Below are 12,500 nucleotides of genomic sequence, written 5' to 3'. Positions count from 1 at the left end.
TCGACCAAATGACACAGCCCACTGCCCCACGCTGCACACACACACACACACACACACACACACACACACACACACACACACACACACACACACACACACACACACACACACACACACACAATTAGAAATAGCCACTGAGAACATAATGACAATAGGGATTGACACAAACACCTGCCCGCCTGCCCGGGGTAGATAAATAAAATGGTAGGGCAGGTGAAGTTTGCTATCTGGTTGCCCCACGGGCAGGTGCACATGTTGTCTCTCCAGCTCTTTTTATTTAACAGAAAATGCCTTTTCGAGTCAGGATACCAATTTTATCGAAGGACAGAGAGAACTCAGACAGGATACAGATTAAACAAGTGAAATTGGAAGTGATGACACAAAGAAATGAGCATGTAAAATTGGAACTGGAACATTATAAAAATGAAGCTGATAAATGGGTACTCTCTCCTGATTGGCTGAAATGGTGTCGCCTAACTGGAAATTAATTTTCTGTCTATCAAAGAGCTGGAGAGACAGAGAGACCCATGTTACTGAACAAACACTCTATAGCAATGAGTACTATCAGAATATAGAGCTTTAACCCATAAAAAAAACCTTTTTGTTTTAACCAAAAAATATCACTTACCCTACCTTCAACCCATAGTCATATTCATAGCTATTTATATATTTGGCATACATATTGAGGTATGACATTTTTTATCGCGCAGCCCCATAATTCGCAAGTCGAAAGTAAAAAAATAAGTGTTTAATTGAATGGTAATTAAAATTTAACCTATCATTTTATAAAGGACGATTTACTTTTCGGGCAAGTGGGCAAGACCTGTGGGCAAGTAGAAAATGACCTGTACTTGCCCGACGGGCAAGTGCCTCTGAGACCTTAGTGTCAACCTAATGATGCAGCAGTTCAGTGGTTATGTAATGGAGCAGGTGGTTACTGGTGCATAGTGGTCAGACTGGTGGTTGATAACAGTTGCTCTTCACTTTACTGCTGGTTTTCTATTGCAACATTCTGTTAATTCAATTCACCTGCTGGTCCTGGTCTGAACTTATAGTGTGAACTTATTATCTTGTTTCCGCCAAAGAATACCTTATACACCACAAATATTAAATGTTATTATTCCGTTTGTTTTAATTTGACTGATGCTCTGCTTTAACAGAGTGCATTTTTCAACTCAAATGTTATATCAAAGGTTTACAGGTATAAAAGAAAGTGGGAGACATTCTTTGTCATACAAGCTCCCATCATTTGCAGTTTCAAGAAAGGGGGAAATAATAGAGAATGAAAGAAATAGGAAAACATATCAGATATGTCAATATGAGCAGTGTAAGAATATACTATAACGTATTAACGTTCATGGTTAGCGGAGACAAAGTCTGACAGTTTCTCCACGATGTGTACAAAAATCTCAGGTGAAAGGGAATGTATTTTTCTCTCTACCACTCCACTGTCAGATGATGCTGAAGTTTTGTGTAAAAACTTAACGTTTTACACAATTTAGCGTAATCTTTTTAGCTGCTTGCGGAAATTGTAGCTACCATAAAGGCCTGGTATGCATGTACAATAATGCCACTCTGCTTACTTTCACTAATAAAGTTGTTCATAAAACCGAGAAGCAGCTCACAAAGACAAGAGACAAGCCTCTCCTATCACAACCTTTCTCCCTGCTAGATGATCTGGCTAAGAATGACAGCATTATCATACAGCCCGATGATAATACTGTTATGATGATACTGGTATAAAATATAGAAGACAACAAATATAGACACATCACACACACACAGAAGTACATCACCAGCTCAAGAACACTAATTATTACCGGCAACTCTTGCCACTGTGGATGTTCTTATGTGGGTCGCACCAAACACACAATCAAAGACTGCATCAGTGAACACAAATATCCTCGATGTCAGGCAGAAACCTTGTATCTCCATAAGAGAATGTTTTATGTTTATTTATTTTTTCTTCATAAATTAGCGCCCTATTGACGTATCACAGTATCGCACAAAAATAGTGGAAATATCTACAAGCTCACAGCGTATGCAACAAGTGGTGATAATCAGAATAACTTTATTGTCACCTCACTGGTTTACAGGAGAAAATAAAATCAGAGAGAACATAATTGAGATATCTACATATGCATGTATACACACATATAGATCTGCTATTTTCAAAAACATTTTCAATTATGACATTTTGGATGATTTGGAAATGCCTACAACAACATGCCCAAAATACGGTACAGCAGGTTAAATGTCAGGAATGCCTATAGAACAGGTAATTTCTTTACAGTTTCAGTGCAGATTATAGTGTTATTATTATTGCTATTATATAATCACTATTATTATTATTGTTATATAATTGCTATTATTGTTGTTATTGCTATTATTATTGTTAGTATTAGTTTATTACTATTGTTATCATATAATGTTTTATGATTCTTGCACCACCTTAGCGTGTCTGACAACACGTCTAGGTCAACACAAGTCTAGAGGGGTTTAAGACAATGCAGGTATTGTTTTTGCACTTACTAAATCTCTGGATCAGAGCCTGGAACACTCTGTTTTGCACTTATGTTAAGCTAATGTTATATTTATTTTGCATAATGTCATGTTATGTATTGTATCATGTTTTGTGTGTGTGTGTGTGTGCGCGTGTGTGTGCGTGTGCGTGTGCGCATGCGTGTGTGTGTGCGTGTGTGAAGTGGGTCAGTGAACTCGTCTTGAGGCAATGGCCAGATGTTGAGATGGGGTATGTGCCAGTAAGCTGTGTTCCTATAGGTTTAGGAAATACAGACCACACCCCTTCTAATGTTGACATGATGATGTGTGTGTTATTATTATTATTGTTAGTATTAGTTTATTACTATTGTTATCATATAATGTTTTATGATTCTTGCACCACCTTAGCGTGTCTGACAACACGTCTAGGTCAACACAAGTCTAGAGGGGTTTAAGACAATGCAGGTATTGTTTTTGCACTTACTAAATCTCTGGATCAGAGCCTGGAACACTCTGTTTTGCACTTATGTTAAGCTAATGTTATATTTATTTTGCATAATGTCATGTTATGTATTGTATCATGTTTTTACTGTATGTAGTGTATCTTCTATGGACCCCCGGAAGATTAGCTGTCGCTGCGGCATCAGCTAATGGGGATCCTTTTAACTCTTTGACTGCCAGAGTATTTTCATAAAGTACTCCCCCAGTGCCAGCAATTTTCGTGTTTTTTTATTTTTATATTTTGAATTTTTCTCATGAAAATAATTTAAGGGGACATAATGTAAAGACCCAGCACAAATCCGCCACTAGAGTGCAGCACATGACTGCTTGATCAGGTCGTTGGGTCTCTCTCAGCCTTCTTGATAGATTAGACAGGGAAAAACATGAAAACGGAAGTGACGTCGTCCCAGATTGTTTTAATCGCCAAAATGCCGTCGTGATACACGACGGCGATGACTGATCGTCACCCAGACCATAGATTATAGAAGAGAAACTGTCCGTTTGTCCGTCATACCGTGTGAAAGACCGTTTATTTACCTATTTTGGACGAAAATGACTGGGGAAAAGAATCAAAAACCGGAAACGGAATCCAGGTCATGAAACCGGATGCAGATGTCCGTGAAGTAAGTGGAACTCGAGAATAACATTGAATATTAAGCAGCATAGCGCAATCAGAGATTAAACAATGAACGCGCGTCCAGCGCGTCGAGCGCGTCGACGGCCAACTGGACAAAGTAGCACTTGACGCGTTATCGCGTCGTCCGCAGTCAAAGAGTTAATAAACAATGAACAATAGTGTATTACTAAATGCATTGGAGATTAAACTAGTACTGTCGATTAGTAGTAATAGAAAAGCATAAAACCATTGAATAGTCCTTGTGATCTTTATCAATGCACAGATGTCCATGATGATTGTAAGAAAACATGCAATACAAAACTAAGACTTAACTGGAAGCATATTATATATATGGCCCAGCCCGAGACTGAACCTGTGACCTTTACATTACGTGACAATGACACTAATCACATAGGTCAGTCTGTGCCACCACATCAACCCTGTTTAATCCTGACAGTGAAAGAGAAATTAGCCAGGCATGACCAAGCTTAGGGTTATCTCGCCTGTGTGTGTGTGTGTGTGTGTGTGTGTGTGTGTGTGTGTGTGTGTGTGTGTGTGTGTGTGTGTGTGTGTGTGTGTGTGTGTGTGTGTGTGTGTGTGTGTGTGTGTGTGTGAGAGAGAGAGAGAGACCATGCAGTATTAGCGGATAAGTGGTCAAATCCAGATAAGGTCAGTCTTAAGGGTAGCAGGTGGCTAACCTGATGTCTGCCAGCTAGCCTGCTAATAAGATAGCATCTCAGGTTTATGTCAGAGAGACCCTCATGTCTGTCTGTCTGTCTGTCTGTCTGTCTGTCTGTCTGTCTGTCTGTCTGTCTGTCTGTCTGTCTGTCTGTCTGTCTGTCTGTCTGTCTGTCTGTCTGTCTGTCTGTCTATCGTATGTATCTGTTTGTTTTAGTTGATTATATGAATCATTTCGTTCGGATCTTTATCTGTGTGTGCGTGAGTGTGCGTGAGTGTGTGTGTGTACTAGCGAAAAAGACAACGAAAGAAGCTGCACTCAGTGGGCTTCAGTTTAACCGCACCCAAAAAGCGCCTGTGACGTTTCAAGCTACACGCTCTTGATTAGACTGTCAGGAGTTGGATCAACACCTGCCTTAGGTATTTGGGACTGTGCACGTGTCCTTCCTCATTAGCTGTGAGTGCAGTGAAGTCAGGAGGTTTAAGCGTGCCATGCCGTGCCGTAACGTGCCAAAGCAAAGGATTAACTATCAGTGAACGACTGACCTACTGACTGACTAACAGGTTAAAGGTGCCGTAAGTGATATTTGTTTTGGGATGAAATATAACTCTACATTAATCCCATAGTGTTTGTTCAGTAACAGGGGTCTATACCAGCTCTTTAGTAAACATAAAATACATTTTAAAGTCAGGATAGCAATTTCATCCAATCAGGTGAAAGAACTCATACAGTGTACACTAGTCTGTACACAGCATAAACAAGTGACATTTTAAGTGGTGAGACAAATATGGATTGTCCTGATTGGATGACATTAGTATTTTCTGTTTATTAAAGAGCTGGAGAGACAAGGAGACCCCTGTTATTCAACAAATACTCTATAGCAATTATTACTATCAGAATATAGAGGGTGGATGTAGTGCCTTGCCCAGGGACACACATCACTCATGTCTGTTGATAGGTCACTACATTGTTGGTTCCAGGAAGTGAACCTGTGACATTTCAGTTACTGGACGTTGCCTGTCTAGCCTGCATAACACCTGTTATGTGTCCTTAATGCCTGACTTTAGATTAAATCCATTACCTTAAATCCATTACACACACACACACAGTGTGTGTGTGTGTGTGTGTGTGTGTGTGTGTGTGTGTGTGTGTGTGTGTGTGTGTGTGAGAGAGAGAGAGAGAGAGAGAGAGAGAGAGAGAGAGAGAGAGAGAGAGAGAGAGAGAGAGAGAGAGACCCAAGTACACAGTGGTGTAAAGTTACTTTCCACCAGTACATTTACTCAAGTACTGTACTTAGGTACAATTTGCAGGTACTTTTACTTTACTGGAGTGTTTCCAATTTTCAGTATTTTTTATTCTACTCCACTACATCTCAGAGGCAAATATTGTACTTTTACTCCACTACAATTATTTGAAAACTTTAGTTTTATTATTATATTATAAAACATACATTAACAACTTTAGCCCTATTTTATTCATAGGCTATTTGAAAATAGCCGATCTACAAGCTCACAGCTTGTGAGCTTGTAGATCTGCTATTTTCAAACATTTTAGTACTTTTACTTTTGGGACTCTAAGTATATTTTGATGCCAATACTTACTTTGATTACCAATTACTCATGTAACAGAGTATTTTTATATTGTGGTATTTCTACTCTTACTTAAGTAAAATATCGGAATACTTCTTCCACCACTGCAGGTACACCTCCAATAGCCAAGGTTACGTATCCACAGATGTATGTTATTTAGATCAAGGGTTCCCAAACATTTCAGGCCGCGACCCCCCACAATAATAATATTTGACCTGGGGACCTCCCACCCTCACAAGCACTTGGAAGTGTAGGCATTACATACAGTTTGACTCAGTTCCACAGATAAACATTGTGAATTTAGCCACTAATAACTACAAGCTCGCAGTGCGAGGCGTTCTGAGCTTGTAGATCGGCTATTTTCACAATGTTTGCCTCTTTCTTACGTAATATTTGACAATTTGCCCAATTTGGTGTTAAAAAGGTCTTAAGCGTCATTAAATCGTTAACTTTAGAAATGTGCAGATACCCTGTATACACTTACACTGTATGTTGAGAAAGCAAAGCTGCACATTAAGCTAATCATCTGGGGACCCACCAAAATAATTTTGGGGGACCGCCAGTTTGGGAACCACTGATTTAGATGGTACTGTATGTCTTTTAGACCAGAGGGTCTCAAACTATGGGTCGGGTTGATATTGTACTATAAATCAAGTGTGGGGTCGCAAAAAACATTACCCCCATAAAATGGAATTCTGGTATAAAAAGGTTTGAGAAGCCCTGGGTTAGAAAGATGCTAGGTTTGATATTTACATGGTATCCTAGATTCTATGTAGTACTAAATGTTTTTTTTTGCACTCTATGTGATATTTTACCCTGCTGAGTGTTGACTATCATTCATATCATTTACTCTGAGATTTCACTTTATAGTGGAGCGGCTAAATGCTTTTTTCTGGCAGAATCTTTCAGTTGATGATACAAGCGTGAAAATTGGCATGAGCAGTCTCCATGGGTCACTTGACAAGAAAATTGTCTGAGCCATTTGTAATTTCAAGATGGCGGCCATTTTTCAAGATGGCCGATACCTTAGTGGGCAGTTAAGTGATATGATGGTTTATTTGGTGATACAAGCATGAAAATTGGCATGAGCAGTCTCTGTGGGTCACTTGACAAAAGGCCACCCACAGCTACTTGAAATTTCAAGATGGCGGACATTTTTCAACATGGCCGACACTTTAGTGGAGCATTTAAGTTATATAATGGTTCATTTGGTTATACAAGCATGACAATTGGCATGAGCAGTCTCTGTGGGTCACTTGACAATAAGCCACCCACAGCTACTTGAAATTTCAAGATGGCGGCCATTTTTCAAGATGGCCACCACCTTAGTGGAGCAGTTAAGCTTAAGAAATCATTTAGTTGGTGATACAAGCATGAAAATTGCCATGAGCCGTCTCAAAAGGTCATTTGACAAGAAACCGCCCACAGCCACTTGAAATTTCAAGATGACTGCCGTCCGCCATGTCGATCTTTAAATGATACCTTTTCTCATAGAAATGTATTTGGTTCCTCAAAAAGCTATGTCAAGAGAGGTTGTTATATCTGAAGCACTTACACCTTCCAGTACATGCCTTGGTGCACCCACATTTGGTCAACTCCCAACAACTCTCCGCAATAGGTGGAAGTGGAGTCCAGAAGACTTTCCACTTCTCGTCCTGTTCCACCCATCCCCAGTCAGATGGGCTCGGCATTTGTGGATGTCGCTTCAATGCCTGTCCCCACATGTATCCAGCCTCATAAGAAGCAAGTTTGGCATGCTCTTTGAGTGCTGCTTGAGTTGGTGGGATCAAGTCATATTGTCGGTCATACATTAGATCTTCTTGGCCTCTTGACATGGATATCTTTGGTATCTTCAGTGTCTTCAGCAGATGTAGATGCTCTCTTTTGGGCCCTTTCCAGCTCTGTGTTGTTGAACCTAAGTTTTCAGCTTGAATGATATTTTGCTCTGTTTCTTGTCAATGTGCTTTCTATGCCATCACCTTCATCTAGTCGGGTTGGACTAAGTAAGATAGGCAGAGCATTGATCTTATGAAACAATGGAACATTTCTTGCAATGGTATCATAACCAGTACGATCGTGCTCTCTGTTGAATAAACTCGGCTGAATGAGTTTTTCCTTGGTGACCTGCTGACAAATGAAACATCTGTCCCAGTTAGTTTTCACAACTGTTATGATGGCTTCTGCCATGTCTGCAGCATAGGCAGAGGCAGAGGGTTTATCCTTTTACCACCTTTTACCAAGCACTTTGATGTATGGGATACAACTAAGTTCGTGCCTTAACCCTACACTTAGTTCGATCGTTCATCCATTGCCATTTAAATCCTGTGCGATCTGTACACCATCCGGTTAACTAAAACCCCATTAACCTTGGCTCGGCTCTCCCGTGCTGGCACAACCTGTCAATTCAGGTGCGGCTATCTAACTGTTTTGGGGTAAATTAGACAGCATTTGGGATACCAACTTTCAATTAGCTGACATTGAACCCCACTCTGAGTTTAACAGCAGTGATATATCACCAGTGTGCCCTGGAAGTGCAGATATTCACTCTTATCTAATCTATCTATGATCAACAAATCAACACAACTATATTGTGATGTGTTAAAAGTTGTTCTTTAGCTTACTTACTTAGTACTTAGTTCCTCCCGTTCCTATTGGAACATTGGGCGACGAGTCTTCTCCATTTACTCCGGTCTCTGGCGACCCTTCTTGCTCCGTGCCAGCTGACACCCATCTCGCTTAGGTCTTCCTTAGCTGTCTGTCTCCATGTCTTCTTTGGCCTCCCTCTCTTCCTCTTTCCACCTTCTGGCATCCAGTCCATTGCCACACTTGCTGGTCTCTCTCTTGGTAGTCGGAGTACGTGTCCAGCCATTCTCCTTCTCCTTTCATCGACGATGACAGACAGTGGTGCTACCCCTGCCCTTCTCATCACCTCCTCGTTGGTGATGTGGTCTCTCCATGAGATCCTCAGGATGGATCTGAGGCATCGTCGGTGGAAGACATCCAACTTGTTGGTGGTGTTGGCTATCTTCATCCATGTCTCACAGGCGTAGGTCGCTGTTGGGATGACCACTGACATGTAGAGGCGTAGCTTGGTGGCCGTAGAGGTGGTTTTAGACGACCAAATTTTGCGGAGCCGTTGAAACACTCCTGCAGCTTTAAACCATCTTTAAACCATCTAAACCGTGTTCTTTAGCATACTAATAATAATCGTCCTTAATGAAAAAACATTTCTATGAGAAAATGTATCTTTTGAGGATCCAGGGGGCGGCCATCTTGAAAATAGAAATTTCAAGTGGCTGGGAGTGTTTTCTTGTCAAGCAACCCTTAGAGACTGCTCATGCCACATTTAATGCTTGTATCACCAAATAAACCATTATATAACTTAATTGCTCCACTAAAGTGTTGGCCATCTTGAAAAATGGTCGCCATCTTGAAATTTCAAGTAGCTGTGGGTGGCCTATTGTCAAGTGACCCACAGAGACTGCTCATGCCAATGCTCATGCTTGTATCACCAAATAAACCATTATATAACTTAATTGCTCCACTAAAGTGTTGGCCATCTTGAAAAATGGCCGCCATCTTGAAATTTCAAGTAGCTGTGGGTGGCCTATTGTCAAGTGACCCACAGAGACTGCTCATGCCAATTTTCATGCTTGTATCACCAAATAAACCATCATATCACTTACTGCCCACTAAGGTGTCGGCCATCTTGAAAAATGGCCTTCATCTTGAAATTACAAATGGCTCAGACAATGTTCTTGTCAAGTGACCCATGGAGACTGCTCATGCCAATGTTCACGCTTGTATCATAAATTGAAAGATCGTAGCACTTATCTGCTCCGCTATAGGTCACTCTGGATAAGAGCATCTGCTAAATGCCTGCATTGTAAATGGTGAGTTTAACTCATTCACTGCCAGAGTTTTTCAGAACAGTCTGCAGCCACTGCCAGCGATTTTTCATTTTTCCTTGCCTTTCAAGTAGTCACAGAATATTTATTGTGGGGAAAGCTTTAGCTGAAAACAGCATATCGACAAAGCTCATAACGCGTCGCACTGCGGCGCGTTGTGAGCTTTGTCGAGCTTTGTCGACCCCGGGCTTTGTCGGGGTCATCATAACATATTTTGAGATGGGGGTCTGCGGCCAAATACATACAGTTTTAGGGGATCTTGACATGAAAACATTTGGAACCACTGATATAGTAGCCTCGGAAACCCAGGCTTTTTTTTTTTTTGTTACAAAAGAAAAAAAGCCTGGGGGAGCCATGCAGGAACGATGGTCTTAGGACCTTGTTATCTCCTAACCAATCAGAGTGCAGAGGGGCGTCGCTCTAAATTTGGTGACGTCAGCGTGCTCCGTGCACAGGCTGGGGGGGAGGGGGGTAGGCGGGGACATAGATTGGTGAAGCAATAGGAAGCCCCGCACAAATCCGGGCGGCTGAGTTTGGATCCGCCCTTCAAGACCATCGATTGGGCTCGTTGTCTCAGTCTACTGATATAGCAACATAGGTTTTTTCAAAAAAATTATAGGATTTAGAAGACATTTTGTAGAATCGGCCTCAGGCCTTATTGGGTACGCACGCACAGACAGACAGACACATAAACACACACATGCACACTACACACATACATATGTACAGTATGGACTGACACACACACTCACACTCTCACACACACACACACACACACACACACACACACACACACACACACACACACACACACACACACACACACACACACACACACACACACACACACACACACACACACACACACACACACACACACACACAGGTGTACAGCTGAGTGATAGCTCAGTATTGATTATGTGAACGTCTGACAGGAGGTTTGACTCAACAAAAAGGAAGAAAAGAGGAAAAAAAAGACACCTGTCACAAAACAACTGCTGACATCATGTGAACGCAGCGCATGGCTTACTGCTGAAGACAGGAGTTGTCTTAACAGCTGCACTACGCTTTCAAAACAATCAATTATATTGATTGAATGAGAATAATTATGCTCTGTATTGTTGACTGACTGACAAAAAATTTAAATAATTTCCATAAAATGTATCAGTGTGGAACTAATGCCTTGAAAACGCTTAAGAAGACCATGAGAAGTACTGAATATTTTCCCTTCTATCTGTCCAGTGGAAACCTGTAGAGGAAAGCTACTGTAAAACCAGTAAAAAGCTTAGTTTTACAGATGCAGGTACTGTATTTTATAATGCAGCCAATTAAATGTTTACTCTGCCAAATGCAAATAATTTTGGAGGTCCTTGACATGAAAAGGGTTTGAGCACCACTGATATTATAGCAACATAAGTGTTTCAGAAAACTGTTAGGATTTAGAAGACATTTGTAGAATCGTAGCTCAGGTCTTAATGGCTTAAAGGGATAGTTCACCCAAAAAAATTATCTATCATTTACACACCCCATGAAGCCTTGAATTCATGGAGATCTTTTTGTTTTTGTCGCATTCCTAAGCCAATAATTTGATGACCGGCGGAAAGATGCTAATGTCTCCGGTAGGAGACTCAAAGTTGACACTTTGAGTCTCCTATACCGGAGCTGCCGCTGGTCATCAAATTATTGGCTAAAAAAAAATTCCATGAATTCAAGTCTCCATGGGGTGACTAATCGCTAGGATCTTTTTTTTTTTTGGGTGAACTACCCCTTTAAGGCATATCCAATGGCCGTTGACCAAGCCCATCGGCCCTTCCCTGTACTCACATTTCGGGGGAAATCTTCATCTGGGCGTCGGCCGTCGGACACAGCGAGGCCAACCAGATGATCCACAACGCCATCATCTTCCTCATCCTCTTCCTCCTCCTCCTCCTCCTCCTCCTCCTCCTCCTCCGTCTCGGGATGGCCGTGTTCCCACAGCTCCCAGTGTTCAGGCGTCTGATTGCTCAGAACCCTGTTGTGTTCAGGGAGACGTTCAGATAGAAACACACACATTAATTGATTGATTGAATACTTTATTAACCCATTAAAACCAGTAACGCATACTGTGTCATTTTAGATTTTTAGCTGTAAACATTATTTTATACTAGCATGGCACCGAGTGCCGCACTACGAGCTTGGAGATCTGCTATTTCTGCAAAATAATTACATTTTTTAAAGCAAACATTTTTAACTCAAATCTTTGCTTCTGGGAGATTCTGCAAATGTCTTCTAAATCAGTTTTTTCCTTTTTTTTTTTTTTTTACTTATGTTGCTATAATATCAGTGGTTCTCAAACTTTTTCATGTCAAGGACCACCCAAAATTACATGTATTTGGCCGCGGACCCCCATCTCAAAATATGTTGTTCCAGCCTTCCAGGGACCCCCCAGAAGCAAAGATTTGAGTTAAAACTGTATAGATATATTCAAAGATTTGCAGACATTTTCAGATCTTTTAAAACAAATAGCAGATCTACAATCTACTTGTGTATCTGCTATTTTTTAATAGCCAAAGAAATCTTACGTGACACAGATGCGTTCCCGGATTGAATGGTAAATGCAATACAAACACATGATACTGTACACACATCCTTGCTGTCGGGCAGAAAACTTAAGTATCTCCATATCTAACTGAGTGAGCACTTTACTGACAATGAATTAAAAAAGG

General features: G+C 41.0%; 1 protein-coding gene across 1 annotated transcript in view; it reads right to left on the bottom strand.

Moving 5' to 3' along the window:
- Positions 1-11,705, bottom strand: part of cacna2d4a (calcium channel, voltage-dependent, alpha 2/delta subunit 4a) — a gene marked incomplete at both ends in the record, with an annotated part of 127,144 nt that extends 115,439 nt beyond the window's left edge. Inside the window, 2 exons of the mRNA XM_080421161.1 lie at positions 1-31; positions 11,620-11,705. The exon at positions 1-31 is cut by the window's left edge and continues 51 nt beyond it. Of these exons, the coding sequence (XP_080277287.1) occupies positions 1-31; positions 11,620-11,705 (117 nt within the window). The remainder of the gene's footprint in view (positions 32-11,619) is intronic.
- Positions 11,706-12,500: the final 795 nt, after the last annotated feature.

This window comes from Gymnoscopelus braueri, assembly GCF_963280865.1.
Source record: "Gymnoscopelus braueri genome assembly, chromosome: 23".
Classification (NCBI taxonomy): Eukaryota; Metazoa; Chordata; class Actinopteri; order Myctophiformes; family Myctophidae; genus Gymnoscopelus; species Gymnoscopelus braueri.
The sequence above is the reverse complement of the archived record's forward strand: the minus strand, read 5'-3'. Positions and strand labels throughout refer to the sequence as shown.